Source organism: Delphinus delphis, chromosome 3 (assembly GCF_949987515.2).
Source record: "Delphinus delphis chromosome 3, mDelDel1.2, whole genome shotgun sequence".
Lineage (NCBI taxonomy): Eukaryota > Metazoa > Chordata > Mammalia > Artiodactyla > Delphinidae > Delphinus > Delphinus delphis.
In genome coordinates this window covers 60836635-60852975 of record NC_082685.1, presented here as the reverse complement: position 1 = coordinate 60852975, position 16341 = coordinate 60836635, and the positions used below count along the sequence as shown (strand labels likewise).

General features: G+C 49.0%; 1 protein-coding gene across 4 annotated transcripts in view; it reads right to left on the bottom strand.

Annotated features, from left to right (window-relative positions):
- Positions 1–16341, bottom strand: part of MACROH2A1 (macroH2A.1 histone) — an 80048-nt gene that overhangs the window by 9235 nt on the left and 54472 nt on the right. For 2 of the 4 annotated variants that reach the window (XM_060008810.1, XM_060008811.1), the window contains exons 6-8: positions 8316–8406; positions 3420–3509; positions 645–819 (exon numbers count right to left, since the gene is read on the bottom strand). In XM_060008810.1, the coding sequence (XP_059864793.1) occupies positions 645–819; positions 3420–3509; positions 8316–8406 (356 nt within the window). Of the gene's footprint in view, positions 1–644; positions 820–3419; positions 3510–8315; positions 8407–10159; positions 10260–16341 lie in introns of all 4 variants that reach the window. The other 2 variants (XM_060008808.1, XM_060008809.1) reach the window with 1 other exon arrangement.

The window sequence follows — 16341 nt, the reverse complement described above, 5'->3', positions numbered from 1 at the left end:
CTCAAGGACTACACCCTTCCAGTGCGGGCCCTCTGGGTTGTGTGTCTGTCTTAGGGGCAGTTGCGCTGCTCCCCACAACCTCCGTGAGTCTCCCTGGGGAGATTTCAGGGCTGGGAGGTGGGGGAGGCCCAGCCCTATTTCACGCTCACGTTTCTGCCCACTCAGCTCCAGCTCAGCAGCAGGGCAGTGAGCACAGGGAGAGCAAGCAGGTTTTGGGGAGGTGGAGGATGCTTGGGAATACAAAGATAAGGGGCAGAGGGCTGTGCCCAGAGGATGCTGGGGTTTGGGGACAGAACTGTAACACAGCTATATGGGCTGGGTCTGGGAGGGGCTCTCCCGCTCAGTATCCCTGCATTCACGCCTCCCCACCCACCTAAGGTCTTAGTGTCCTTCGAGGGTCACCTTCTGTGATGACATCTGCTGTCACGGCTCAAGTCTGATTCTCTCCTCAGGCTTCCTGTCTCCCTACATCTCTTCAACTGTCCCTCACAATTACTTAATGTCTATGTTCTTCCCGATTTCGAGCTTCCGGTCTCCTCAACAAAGGCAAGTGCTTGAAAGTAGCCTTAGCCGACCATGGGCACAGTCGGAGCTCCCTGCAAGCATGGGCCGCATACGCAGGGGGACAGGCCGTGGGCCCTTACCTGCCGCTGCCGATGGATGGAAAGGCGATGGACTTCAGCTTCTTGTCATCCGCCAGGGCCAAGCAGTTCTTCACTGTCTTTTCCAGAAGTTCCTCACACTTGTCTGCACCCCAGACGGGACTGTTACAGTGGATCACAAACTTGGCGGGCAGGCCATGGCCTGCGCTGACAGCGGCTGGAGGGGACAAGACAGAAGCAGTGAGCTGGGTCCCCCTGCAGTAGCACGTGTGCTAGGTGCCGAGCCCAGGACGGCTCTCCAGCTCCAGCACGTCTGCCCGGGGCCCCTGACCACCTGGTCCAGGAGGGCTGCAGCTGCCTGCTGCCTTGTGATTCCCACGGAAGCTCGAGCCGGAAACTGCTTGTCCTGCAGTCTCCTCCCTCGGTGGCGGGGTGGGGTGGGGGGACGCCAAGCCAACCCCCACCCCTGGAAAGTTGGCGTTAGGACGCGTGGCCACCAGGAACTTTAGCCAAGGTCACAGTAAACCCTCTCCCTAGCCTCCCAGAAGGCCGAGCCATAACCATCTAACTTGACCAAATGTGTCAGAATGTTTGTAGCCTCCAATTAATCGCCTTTCGGGGGTCTCCAACCGCCCTGTCCTCAAGTGGATTAATGTGCATTTAATTATGATGTACCGATATCTATAAATCTCTGACACAGTTCGGAACAAACCTCCTGGGAAAGTAACCCAGATAGCATGTCTGCTGCCCTGTTCTTCTCCCTGACTAACCGATCCTGTTAGTTTTGACAGACTTAACTGGACAGTGCTTTTAGGATGGAACTATTTTCCTCTCCTAGAAGAGGAGCCTTTTTCCAACTACAGATCTCCATAGCAGACCTGCCTTTCCAGATTTGTTCTCATTCTCTGCCTCTTGTCAGATCTGAAGACACTGGTCTTGGGTCTGCTCCTACCAGGAAATATATAACAGGCCAGCCCATGTCTCCCAGAGCATGTTCCAGGATTCCTGTCCCAAAAGTTGCAATGTAAAGGTGGTGGTTCTGGAACCAATGGGTCTGGTGAGTGCTGCCTGGGAGACCTCTATGCAGGAGCACACTAATGTCTCCACCCACTGCTCCAGTAAGACACCCAAACTTTTTTGACCAAGTGTTTTCTAAACCCACTTTGTGACGAACACCATCAGCGCTCTCCAAGGGGTCTGGGCTGTTAACGGGTATCGTCTGTCGCTAGGAGAACCTGGAGAAGAGTGATTTATGGGAGGTGTCTCATGCTGCAGTAGCAACTGCTCTGATCCCAGAGTCACAAGTCTGATTTTGAGTCCTGGCTCTGCTTGCTGACTGGTTCAAGAACTGTGGGCTTGAGACTGGGGGGCTTAATTCACCTGCATGTCCACGGGAGAAGTAACTGCTAAACTATGCATTCAAAGGACAAGAAATGTGTTAGCAGCGATTATCTTTGGACAGCGGAACAGGGATATGTTCTATTATTTCCTTTCTACTTAAAAAATATTTTAAAACATTTTCTAAAATAGATCTTAAAATCAAGAACGAAATGTGTTCTTGCTTTTGAAACAGGCAAACATATCTTTAGCTGTGCTAAGTCTAACGGGTTTGTACCAGCTGTGGCTCTGGTGTCACCAGACAAGTTTGGTGTGTGGCAGCATCAGGGCCACCTCTTATCACACCTCCTGCTGAGGGTCACCAAATGGGCTTTAACTGGAGTACCAACAGGAAGGACCCTGGGCTGGCACAGAGAGAGGTGCCAGTAAGGGCCTGAGGAAAGGCCAGGAGCCCCTGGCTGGGTAGTTTATGCTGTGTGTGTCCTCCCTGTTCAGTGTGGGCGGTTCCAGCGGGGAACTGCCTGGAAGAGCTCGGTAACTGTGCCCCCACCAACTCTCTGCAATGCCATGCCCTTTGCAGGCAAAACAGAACTGGCAGAGCAGAGGTCAAAGGCAATGCCACCCTCTTATCCCCGCCAGGACCCGTGACTAGCCCGGGATGGGAGTTTGTGCGTTAGTCACTGGGGAGAGAGAGGTAAGGCCTGGGGTACCCTCAGAGAAGGTTGTGTGGCTGTCACACAGTAACTGTTGATGCCCACATGAAGATTCATTTTAAAAACAAACAGGATTGGAAAGACAGAATTGGGAACCATCTAGTAAGAAGAGAAAACTGGAGCCCAAAGGGGAGGAAGGGAGTGGCCTGTCCTCACATAGCTGGTGGGGTGAGCCAGCCTCACCCACTGTTCAGACTCCCAGGTGCTCGGGAAACCCTGTGTCCACCTAAAATCCCCAAATCCAGGCTGGCATCAGTAAGAAGTGCCCTGCCTCTAGTTCTTAGCAGTAAATTCTCCTCACATCACATTTCAAGTCATCTTCCTACACCCCTCTTATCAGGAAAGGTGTAATTGGCAAATGAGAGATGTGTATTTACATTTCTCCCATGAAAAACACAGATGGCTGAATGAAAATGATTCATTTGCATCTCTCATCAGCAATTTTGCAGATGGCTCAGTATCCCTATCTATACTTCTCAGCTCTTAGATTTGCCGAACTTGGCTTCTGTAACTGCTTAAAATTTGAGGGCTAGACATCAAACACTTAGAAGCTATTTTAAGTAATGAAGAAAAAACTTGGAAAGGCAATTTCCACAACCCTTAAGTTCCCCTGACAATTTGTATGTGATAAAAGTCTAACAGGCTTTCTTCTGCCTCTGGTCTCAGAGATAGCCACGCACCTCTGAATTCTAAGTCGTCCTGTAAAACCGTTTCCCTAAGGCAGCATGCACCACGCCCAGATCAGTACAGTGCCTCCCCACCTCACCTCCAGCTACTTCCAAGGGCCCGTTCTTTTTCCGGAGTTCCAGAACAGCTTCCACGAACTCCTTGCCACCCTTCTTCTCCAGCGTGTTTCCTAGACAAGGACAGGGCGAGGTCAGATGGCCATCCTTGCGTCTCAGGGCACACACAGACACTTAGCATGTCAGGTGATTACATACTAAAAATGATCTGACTGGCTAAATGTCCAGACAGCTGCAAGACAGGAACAAAGCCCTGGCTGAGTCAGAAAAGTGAAGTTTCGAAGAGATTCACCATCGGCCAGTTACCACTCTGCACTGCCGGTCACCGAGCTATCTTTGCTGCCTCTTATCTGGGGGTGACTCGGGGTGATCCTGGACATGCCAGAGATGCGAGGGAGATGGGAGACGCCTGTTCTCTGCAAGCACGCCTGTCCTGCATGCTTTCCATCAGCGTGAGAAAGCAGATGGTGCCGGCTTCCAAGGCTGATGCCTCCCCCTGGATTTTCTTCCCTGTCTCTGGGGAGAAGCCCCAAATAAGGAGGTTTTAGAAGAAGCACGCCGCGCTTCCATCAGCAGCTAGCTCTCCTCTTGGCGGCAGGCCCGGAAGAGAGCATGCAGACTTGGCCACCTCGGGGCCAGCATTGTTACCATGCTTAGTTCCTATTTTGCAGCTCTGGTGTCATATGTGAATACAAAAAAAAAAAAGGCCTCAGACAGTATTTCCTTAATCACACAAATGATTCAAAATCCTTTTAGGTAAAGGAGAGCAACACCAGAAACAGAGCTTAAAGATGAACTTGTACGCTTAAAGAAGGATGACTAACTGTTCAGGACCAGATTAAAAAAAAAAAAAAATCAAATGGAGGCAGGGAGCAAGTCTTCTTGAATTAGGGTACTTGGTAAGTAATCAATTCTCGCTATGAAAGCCAAGTTCCCAAATAAGATTACCAACACCTATAAGGTCTGCGGGTTAAATGTCTCGCATGGGACAGCAAGCAGCAGTCAAAATCGTCCTTTTAAGTTTGGCCAGAACGGGGTCTTAGTCTTCCATAAGCTCTGCTTCCTCAGTTGTGCACATTTTAAAGTACATTCCTCACAAGAGGATAACATACTCCCCTTAAGATTCACCATTTGTCTTGGAAAATTCAAGGTGCCCTTGGCACATTCTGGTATGGGTCAGTGAGGGTGCACTGGGAGGCACCAGCCCAGATTCTCTTTGGATTCACCCTGGAATGACCAGGACTGATTATCTTAGAGAAACCTGCCTCATTTGCATGTTGTTCTGGTGGGGTGAACTAACCCCAGAAGTGCCTAGAAGGAAAAGCAGACAGCCTGGGCACTGTCACAGATGAGACGGCACAGGGCTCATGGCAGGCACTGCCTATAAGCCACCCCACTCTAGGAAGTCTGGGGGCCTGAACGAACGTGAGCAGCAGGCCATCACCCACAAGGAGCTCTCGGCTAAGAGAAGGCCTGACTTTTAGACAGAGATTAACTTGGGATCCCTAAGGTGGGATCCAGCGTCCCTCCTCATTAGCCCAGACTGCCCACAAGCCTTCACCTGTCTTGGAAAGCAGTGAAGTGGGCTTTAAATGGCAGAGGTGTCCAGAGGGAAAACACATCCGCTTCAGAGGTTTTTACCGGCAGTGGTGGCAGCCTCTGCGTGTTTCTGACAAAGTTCAGCATCAGAGACAGTGGCCAAATGGGCTTAAGGGAGCAGGCTTGGGCCTCGTGGCTCAACTCCACCCACCAGGAAGTGGAGAGTTTGAGGGTACAACCCAGGTGAATGAGGCCCAATTACAGGTTCACCCGAAATATCCATGCAACCGAGAAAAATGAATCCAAAGTCTGAATCTGCTGGATCCCAAATGCTGCTGCCCAGCTGTACCCGGTCTGGCCTTCCCTCCTCACCCATCCTCCACCTTGAAGGATGGATACAAACATGCTCCAGGCAGGACTATTTCAGGTCCACATTCTCTATCCTATCTACTCTTTAGGAGAAATGGGAAATTTGGAAGGTAAAGTAAAATCAGTGTTGTATTAATGCTACCAACTCCTTTCTGAAATAGAAAAATATTAAGAAAATGGGCTGATTTATAATTAAAGGTGTTTTATCTTAGGAAGAGTGTTTACTTTAAAATTTTTACTTATAATTAAATCTTGCTTTAATTAGAAGTGAAATTTGCACGTTAAATTACACTTAATGCATTTCCCAAACTTAAAAATTGAACCCTAGATTGCAGGCAATCAACCCGGTCAGGACTTGACTCCTACACACACATATGTATGCACATGTTCATGTAGACACACGTGTACTTTTTAACAAGAAACAGGCCCATTTCAACTGTATTGTCAACACTCTGAATGTAAGACTCTTGCTTTTTAGGCTTAACTTCAGGGTTAATCATAAGGCAATTGGCTTATTTGCCCCCAAGCATAAACATGTGTTACTCCCATGAGAACAAGAGCATTATTTCATGCTTAGAAAGCAGGCATAAGTATCAGTGTTCAAACCAGCCTAAGCGAAAATTTAGGCTTGGACAAACGTCAGGCTCAGCCTGTGGTCTATTTCACTGTTAGAAAGAACTTTCGATGGGTAAAAGTTAATCACTGGGGCTAAGCATTCCTGCACTCGCATTCCTTCTTCCAGCAGTCTCGGGACTCAGGAATTCACACCAAGTATGAGAAGTGGAGTGATTACATCCTCGCTTCCTCTTTTCCCCTCTCACACATCAAAGTGGGAACTGGAACCAATTGAGACCATGTGTGAATCTGGTTGATCATTGTTTTGGTATTGCAAGAGATCTGGGTTCAGTACTAGTTTGGAATGGTTCGCTGAGAAAAAGCACTGAGGTGGGCTTTGGAAGACCTGGGTTCTGGTCCTGGCACCGTCTTTCCTCCTTGGCCAGTCAGGTTGTCTGGACCTGCTGTGACAGTATCCACGAGTGATGTACGACGTAACCTTGGCCGAGCTCTCGGACCCGAGTTACTGACATGTCACCAAGGCTACTCATGCCTAACCTGTGCATATGAATGGGTTAAGGGCAAGCATGTCAGAGAGAAAAGCACTAGCACTGTCATTATTCCAAGGAGACCGGTTCCATTCATGGTTTAGGAAGGACTGGGCTCTTCTGGGGGCAGAGGCGGGGCACAGTTGGCTCTGCATGTTACCCCGTCTGGCCCCTGCCAGCCTCAAAGCCTCCAGCTCCACCTCCTGGTGTGGCTAATCCTGAGGAAACACTTTCACAGCCGCAGCAGGCTGGCCCCTTCTTCCTCTCCCTGAGCCTGGGCGAGATTCTTCTGCCCAGCAAGTTTCACAATTTCCATTTCACCCAAAGTTCTGGATGGCAGGATGAACCTAGGCCTTAGTCACTCCTGGCTGAAAGATAAGCCCTCAGCTGTTCGTTTATTTAGTTTCCTCTGAGTAAGTACTTCCCTCCCATCAAGTTTTCACTTGGTTAAGAAAGGAAGTATCTTTCTCTTAAGCTGCCTGACTTAGGAGCTCTTAAACTCCTCCAAAATCTTGGGAAAGGGGAGTTTATTTTAATTGCCTACAGCCTGATTTCATTTGGGCCTGGCAGGCTTGGCGAATCCTGACTTTCCATCCAGTTTGTCTTTCTATCCTTGTCCAAAATCCAAAATGCCCAGGAGAGCAATTAGTCCAAATCAAAGTGGCTGGGGCAGACTGTGAACAGCAGGCTTTGCGAGTGACACTGAACAGAGCTGGACAGCTACAGATTGCTAAGCTGTTGCACTTCCAGTGTCTGGGACACTCACGTGAATCCCAACAGCATCATCCTTCAAGATGACTTCACTTCTGCCCTTACTAGAAATGCATCCCTTCTCTTTGGAAGCTGGTGTTTGAATCTATACTCAGAATGCTGCTCTCAGCACCAGCACACCTACAGTAAAAATCATATACACACCTGAGAGCAAGACCTTTGCAATAAGCGCCTATCATGAACCAGGCAATGAAGCAGGGTGCTTCGGTTACATGACTTAACATAATTCTCTTCATCACCATTATTTTACAGATAGGGAAAACCAAGGCATTGAGGAGTTATGTGACTTGCCCAGGCCCCATAGCCAGTAAATGGTAAGGTTAGGATTCAGGATCCTTCTACCTAGCTCCAAACCTGTACTTTTTTGCCATCACACCTGGATGCCTCCTCATTATAAAAGCCCCTCAACACATTCTTAAAGCAGGGCACTATCTATGTTCGTGCAGCGGGTCTGCAGTCATAGTACTTGGCACGCCACATGCTCTCTCCGCCTCACCCCACCCTCAGCTACTCAGTGCCAGAAGCCAACTGACCACGTGTGTCAGCTGCTGAGGAGAGGAAGGAGCTTTCTGGGTCTAGGAGAGTGTTTCTCAAGAGTGATCTAGGAACAGCACATCAGAATGAGGTGGCTTTCGTACACATAAGGCCTGAGAACCCCTAAGTGTGGGAGTGTGCTAAAATTCCCCCCAGTGCATCTAAGGCTTGAAGGCCATCTCAGGACTGAGTGCGCTTCTGACACAGACCCATGCATAGGCATTCCTGTGTATCTGGTCCACGGGGGGCACAGAAGTGGTCCTGGATGCCACTCAGCCGATCTGTCTGCATCCCGCTTGCAGCTCAAATCACGTGTGAACCCAGTCTCCCACAAAGCTGTGCCTCAGGAAGCAGTGAAGAAACGTTGCTGAACCAGTTTCCGAACCAGAAGTGTGCCCATTTGTGAGCTGCAGGATGCAACCTGGCTGACAGTTAGCTGTAGTTCTCGCATTCACAACCCGGGGACAGGAGACCTGGGGAAGGTCAGGACAGCTGGAAGTGTGAAATGAATGCAGCCCTGCATAGCTGTCAAAGGATCAAGCTGTCTGCGGCGGCTGACTGACCATGCACACACACACTCGGCAGCACCCAGCTAGGCATTACCTACTTCACCACCGGTGTAGAAGTCAGTGTTTGTCGGGTGAACGACAGCATCACTGTCGATCGAGGCAATGTCAGCCTGTACAACTTGCAACTATAACAGGTAAACAGATGTATATCAACTGTGTTGGACCGAGACCCACGCACAGGCACATTTACTAAGGCCCCAATGGCAGGGCTGGCCTACCTGGTCGATTCCAACATATGAGCCAAAAGGGCAATCAGTCCACGAAGTGTGCGCACATGTGGATGGGGGTGAGGAGAGGAGGAGGAGGAATATCAAATGTGACATGTTTAAATTAAACATTTGAATGACAAGTCCAAAAAAAGAGAAACAGACACATGAGATCATTTCCAAAGGTTAAAAGAAATAACAAAACAACGAATGCCCCACTTCACTTCGCAAAAGCCTGTGAGACTGGCACCCCACTGAGAAGGCTACTAAAACATGGCATCTGTTTTTAAAAAACGTGGACTATCAGGCGAACCAAAACAACAAGTTTCTCCATTTTATCGGCAGTAGTCACCTTTTAGGGTTTGATTTTTATTCCTGTGATGGTCATCATTTTGTCTACCTTCGAGGGACGTCTCTTGAAAACTGAGAAAACAGTATAGGTGTGCACAGAGGAATGCCTTTATTTTTCCCCCTTGATGTGTAAAAATATTTTTCCAGCCTACCTCTTATTCTGATCAATCTCATTTTTATGTATTTTACATATAAAATATACTATGGATAGACAGGATCCTAGTTTTTTCTAGCTTGTGGGGGTTTGTTTTTGTCTTTTTAAAAAAGTATCTGTTTAAGGCAGTTAGAAAACAAGTTCAAGCAGGGCATTTTTGAGTCCCAGTTCTCATGTCTTCAGCCCACTACTGTACCCAGTCTGTGTGGGTCGGGCCTGGGCTCTGGCATGAGCATCTCTCCCGGTAAGGAAATCTGCCATCTTACAAAGGTGGCCGAAGATGGGAACTAAAGATACAAAAAACATACCTAAGTCAGCATCAGGCATAAGGCTGCCTTGGTGGGAACCTGCTAGCCTGTTGCCCCTGCAAGGCTCACAGCTAAGGAAACAGGAGCCTTCACTGTGCCCTAAGCTGACAGTTCTTCTCTGTAAAGGTGAGGCCACAGAGTGGGACACCTGAGGGGTAGCCCTCAGCTTGCCCTGAACCGTCCACCCTCCTGTGCAGGGAGATGCCATGGCTCTGGGGCAGTTTTCCTCTGGAAGAATTCACTCAGAAAGAGATATTGCCCTTCTTTTTAATATCATACACGAGCCAAGTAATTCATGAAGGTGGCACTCAGTCATATACTGTTTTCAGTTGTAGAAGAAGTCGAAGTGACAGTAGGTGGTAAATTTGGGGGAAATCAATTTGCTGGTGGATTAAAGACAACTTAATAGTATACTGATGCAGCTTAATTGTCTCCCTTCTCAAGTGTTTTCATGCTTTGTCATTTCTAATTAAGGCTTAAATGGAGAAACTATCATTTTGTAGTTACCTGAGATTTTTCAGTTCTTAAAAAAACAAAAAAAAACAAAAAAAACACAGTTTTAAAAACCCCCCCCCGAGTAACCAGCAGTCAGTGTGATCATTATGGAAGAGAATTTAGATGGCAATATATTTATAATCAAGGAGAAAGCAGCCAATCGGGCTTAATAAGACATAATCAGATCATTCCCATTTGGAATGGCTTGAAGTAAGTAGACATTCAATGTCTACCCTCAAACATTAATCTTGCCTTTGGGAATTTGGTTTGAGCATCTGAAGTTTGAGAAGATGAAGAGCCAAAATTCTGGGTTCCATAACTTTTCAACTGACAGCTGATGGTGCCAAACCCCATCCCCAATTACCTAGGTCATCTTTAAGGTCAATGTCAGCATTGGTAGGATTGATTATGGCCTCCACCTCAAAGCCGGCTAAATTACTGATTTCACTGTGAATAAGGTTCAGCTGAAAAGAAAAGCATGAGGTGGGAAATAACAGGACAGCTGGGAAGTCACAGAGACGTGAGCCTTGGGATACAGATGAAGGGCAGTGGACACTCCAGGTGCACTGGGCACAAAGGGGAAGAGGGAGTCACTGGCTAAACTGAATCCGTGTCAAACGAAAGACTCAAATGCCACTCGGGATGCTAAAAAGAAGCAAGCTAGGCTGAGGGTCCAGAACGTGTTTGCCTGGTGATGCCTGGGGCCAAAGGGAGGCATAAGCCACATCAGGCTGGTGGATCCACTTCCCTTGAAAAGAACTTGTGATGTGGGGGCCCAAGTACAGCAGCTCTCAGGACCCAGAGTCAAGTACTCGTTGCTGGGGTAGGGTGGGGTGGTATATGTGACCGTCCCCTTCTTTGAGCACTGGGATGGTGCAGAACTCCTAGCTGGTTTGGGCAAACCCCTCGTAGCTCTACCATTCTCTTCCAAGTGGTCATGGGTCTTTGAGGCTGTCCCCATCACCGTGACTACTAGCTGGCTGGCTCCTGTGCCCTGCTCAGGGGTGGTGAGAAGCAAGAATGGCCTGTTATTTAGTAACATCTAATTTACGTGCCTGTTAGTCATGTAATACTGAAGTTCTGGCCAAACCCAGGAACAGACACAGCAGTTCTCCAGCAAGATAGTGTGTCTTTTAAACTGTTCACGTTGTTGGTGAGGCTACTCTGAGGCCCAAGGGGTAGAGCATTTTCTTTAGTGAGTTTTAGGAGTACCCTACCACCTGAGCCTTTGTAAAGAACCGCTGAATGTCCTCCCTCCCCACTGTTACTCTGGTGCCATGGCAACCCTCAGTTTGAGAGGAATCCTAAGTTCTAGACTGGCTGTCAGAGGGCAGGGGGAATTAGCTGGCCCAGGATCCCCTTCCTGTTCTTAGGTCCAAGCGCCTGCAGCTCAGCACTCACACTCTCTCAGGGAAGATGGCTGTTCTTCAGTGACAGACGTTCCTACCAGATGCAGCAGAGAGCAATGCCCAGAGGAGCGGATGACCAAGACCAACTGCAGTCCCGGCCTGGGGAGCTGACCGCACCCTCAGGGCCCAGCAGGGCAGGCGCTTAGTCCAGGCGCTCACTCCCAGGAGAGGGCCGTGTGCAGACACTCAGCTGGGAAGCTCTTGGCAACTGAGCTCCAAGTCCCTGAATTTCTGGGGCCAAACATTTTGTTGAAAACAAAACCAAACAAAAAACCTGATGTGCTATAAGCAGTAGAAATATAAACCCACATTTCTGATTCCCAGATGCAATCAGCAGATTCTCAAAAAAGGGACCTGCTTAGACTGAAAGTTGTGGAAATGAATTTGGTCTTATGGCCGGGGGAAGGACTCTGGCTAGGCCCTGCCACAGTGTGGTACGCCTCATTTTTAGTTAGGGCTCGAAGAGAGAAGAGGTACAAGCTCTCTCCACTTGGACTTTCTGGGGTGTGGTTCCCAGCACTGCAGGGTAATTAGGGGCCAGCCACTGGCATTCCTGAAGCTGAAGGAAGCCCACTGGGGTGCCCTCACACAGTGAAGCTCTCAGAGCACAGGTCCTGGTGCCAGGACAGAGGCACAGAAGAGACAGCATCAGGGAGAGGGTGCTAATGGTGTTGGTTCAGGGGGAAGGGGTGTGGATGGGCACACAATGGGGGGGGGGGGGTCGGGGTTTCAGAGTAAGGCAAGTGAAGGTTTAGGGTTCAGGACAAGGGTGAAGGGTTTGATTATGATATCATGTAAGTACTGCATATGACTTCAAGCAAATGCTGTTTATAAAAACTCAAATTAAGCCAGTACTCCCTGCTCCCCACCAAAAATAAAAACCTACACTGTGTGAAGCAGCAGGAGATTGTTGGGGGAGGAAGGGAAAGGAGAAAAAAGGGAAAAGAACACTTCACTTGGTGTTATGAATGAATACACTTTAAAGACATCTAGGAGATTCCTTTTTTGTTTGTTTAAAAACCATACATGTTTAAATCTTTAAACTTCATAATATTTTTTTCTAATTGTATACACACTTCTGGATTTGTATTCAGAAATGTCTCACCGGAAAATCAGCTCCTGCCATGGGCTCTGATTCAACTAGCCGGGGAGACCCTGGTAGACTGTCTCTGCCTCTGCCTGGGGAGCACTCCCCCTGCTCTTTAGGGCTTTCTGGGGCAAAGTGCAGGGCTTTGTGGCCTTGCTGAAGTGAGGGAGCGGTTGCAAACAGAATTCCCAGCTGACTCAGGGCTTACCACCTTCCCTCTGAGCAGAAGCAGCCCCGCTCTTGGAAGCACTGAATCCTGCACATCAGGGAGCCCCTGCCACCAGCATGGAGAAGCCCCAGCTAACCAAGTGCAGGTTCACTCTCACCCACATCATGCTCTGCTGGGTACCAGGCTCAGCAGAAGTCCTCAGGGTGGGGGGCTGAGCCACAAAACAGTGTTGCTATTAAAAATGTACAATTATAGAGGACTATAAAGCATGTGCTTGGGGGAGGGGGGCGGTCTGTGTTTGTGTGTTTGGGAGAGGAATGGGGAGGGGAGAGGACAAATTGCTTCAGGCACTTTGGAAAGACAGATGGGCAATCATCTTGGCTTGGGCAGGCTGGCCCAGGGGGCAGAAGCCAACAATGATCTGATCATCTGGTCATGAAACAAGAACAGAAGCTCCCCTGGACAGGAGAAGGATAAGCAGAGGCCACGTATACACATGCCTGAAAAGGATCTCACTGTGCCGAGGACACACACCAACAGGCCTGGCGGGCCCAGGATAGATGCCCAGTCCTAGGAGGTCCCAGGCCCCCCTAAGCCCACCCAGGGTCAAATTCACCTGGGCCTCTTAGCCAAAGGGGCCCACAGCTGTCTGAAGCACATGGCAGAGCAGGGGTATTTGTGGGCTGGGAAATCAGATTTCTGGGAAACTGTGAAAATTCCCAAGTTTAGTCTGATTTTCTGGGAGGGGAGAGGGTCATTAATGATTTCAGAATATGAACAAGGTAACTACTTCCTTGTCTTAACATTGGGAAAGATGGAAAACTAAGTTTTAAACCACAGAATGGTGAATTTAAAGTATCTGTGAAGATTGCTGGCCACTGGAGAGAGTGCCAGTTATAGAGCAGAAGGGGGGGTCCCACTTGGCTGCAGGGTTGGGGGAAGGGGACTGAGCTAAGTGTCCTTCAAGATCTCTTCCACCACGGGGACCTGATGATGCTCATGTCAGTGGCCTCTACTGGAGCCAGCCTCTGATGTCTACAGTACCCAGTCACCCCTCGAGGGGTTATGCCCAGTTAACCCTTGTTGTCTACTCCTGATGTGAACTCGTTAGGCTACAAGCTCCTTGAAGGCAGAGTGCAGGCTGCCTCCTGCCCAAGGGCCATCCAATACCTAAGACAGTGCTCGGGTTTCTGTAGGCCCACAAACAGAGCTGGAACTGAATGTCAAACATCCAGACACAACTTTAAGATGAAGTGAACAAACCGCTTCCCCGAAAGCAGAGCTAACGGAAAGGCCAGAGCTCAGGAACCGGGCCCTTGGCCTGGCTGGGACCTGAGGTGGCTCAGAGCTAACCTGGCTATCCTGGAAGGGAGGACGGCACCCACCACTGAGAGCAGGTCGGAAGGCAGCCTGCCCATGATAAGGAAGGAGCCGGTGGCTTGGGGCTACTGGATGGACATCTGGGCTGCCTTGACATGACCTCCTTGGCTACGGGAAATAGTACAATCCTTTTTTTTTTTTTTTTACACATATGTGATCAGAAATTCAATTTTAGGAAATAAACGTGATTTTTAAAGATTATCTGAGTGACTTGTTAAGTCTAGCCTGTCACTGTCCAGACTAGCCTGTTCGTATCTCTCATTCCCTCACAATGGACAAGGAAGACTCCTTTCCCTGTGCCCACCACATAAAATGCAATGCTTTTCCTGTCCCCAGGGTCCACTTTAACTAAGGAAGATGGAGAGGTGAGGTCTTCCACAGAACTGTTTCCACTTCCTCATGGATCACCATGTGTTCCCTGTGGCCTGCTCCAGGGCCCATTCCTGCCCTGGCCTCTGGGGTGGAGGGACTCCTTCCTCTGTGCTATGCTGCCAGCCTGCACGCATCTCCAGCCTGAATTCCCCCAGAGGCCTCAGGCCTGGAGGTGGCATCTGGTGGGTTTCAGGCTAGAATGTGCCACACAAAGACAAGGACAGCTGTGCGCACTGCTGGAGGCCCAGAAGCATGGCTTCATCAGCGTCCTAAACTGTCTCAGAAGCCAGTCGTCAGCCATAGGGTGGAAGAGGGTGGTGGGCCTTTCCTCCTCATTCCTGCTTCAAGAGCTCCCTCTCTCTTTACTGTTCCCTAGCCCCCGGGACTAGGGTGTCTGGATCTGAGGAAGAAAACCCATGGTACCTACCCCTGCCTCTAGCGGCCCACAGGGCTGTGGCTGCAATCCTGATAGCTGGGGAGGCACACACGCATGCCCTCCTGACACTGCTTTCCCAACTGCTTCTAATAATACTGACTCTTCCAAGGAAGCCTACATCGCTTACTACTACTGACACAGATTTATAGAAATACACATTGGAAGCACTTTTTTTGGACATTAAGCTTTTTAAATCTTGAGAAGAAGCTGAGAATCTCCACTGAACCACAAAGCAAACACATTTAGTCGATTCAGATTCACAGCACTGTTTCCCTTTTGAAAACAATTCAACAATGTGTGTGAATACTGGGTAAAATCAGAGAGCAATGAGGGCGGTTACTCCTGAGATGTCAGTATGTGAGATACATTATCATCAACAACAATTGGATCCCAGGCTCCTAAGCCCTGGGCCAGCTTCTCCTGCAAGTAGCTTAGCAACCGTGCCTTTCAGGGCTGTAGCGAGCACAGTATCACCTTTCTGACCTCAGCTTGCTTTGCACTATTCCAGCATTGGTTTCACTGTCACAGGTGGAAAGTAAGACTCATAGAACACAGAGCACCATACAGTCACCACTGTAAAGCACCCTTTCTGAAACACTTCCTAAAATCCAAGTCAAAATTAATGTCTGTAATAATGACATTTTAAAATGTGCTTTGTGTAAAAATTCCTATGTGTCAGTTTGACCACTCTGGCCCCTTTTGCAGTAAATGCCATGACTTTCACTTGACAGTAAAAACTATTTATAAAGGGCCAGAAAGCCCTGCTTCAAAATAACGCTCTCAACTATGAATACTTATTCCCTCTCATGCTGCAGGGCACAGGGTTCCAGAAAGGGCTGTTAGGACACTAGCTTCTAACAGGGTGCCCAGGCTGACTTGAGATGATGCTTTATTCTGTGACACCACTTTTGGGGAGACACAGTTTACTCTGCTAAAGGGCACCTGCAGGGCTGGATTTGGGGGTAGCTCATCCTGGATGCGTGTGTCCTGGGTCATTAAGCTGGAAGCAAAGGGCCGCCTTGTGGTAGTTTGGGGTTCTGTTCTCACCACTCACACCGGACTGTGTGATATGGGAAAGAAGGCAGGTGTACTTTCTGGCTCTGCACTCAGCCCCTTCTCTCACAGCTGACCATGTTACACTGGGCTCCAGTTCAACCAGTCCCTTCAGGCTCTCCCTCCAAAAGTCAAGATATCAAAAAGCCACATTAGTTTTGCTGTCAAGCCTCCATCTTCCATTTTCCTCTATCTCCTAAATAATATTAGACAACATGCCTGTAAATGACTATAGAGTATCAGTGCTTCTCTATAGCTTTCTGGACTCTCCCTCCCCAACCGTGAGTGGAGTATAGTCAGTATTAGCTGGATTTGCACTTTCTGGTACTCTCCTGCCTGTGGTGCCTGGTCCTGAGGCCTGAGACCAGGCTGTACCCAAAATGGAGGAGAGACGGCACTGCTTGGTCGCAGAGGAGCTAGCAATGTGTCTGCAGTCTTTGTTGCCTCCCTTCCCTTCCAGGGCTCGTATGCAGCAGACGAGGCCCTGATCCCAAGGCCAAGAAGGGCAAGAAGGGCATCTCCATTTGTACATGGACATTTGTATGGCTATTCCGGAAATCCAGCAAGGGGGTGTGAGGAGTTCTGACTTGATGCTGGCTTTGGGGTAACCAGCAGGAGAGAGCAAGAAGAACACAGGGAA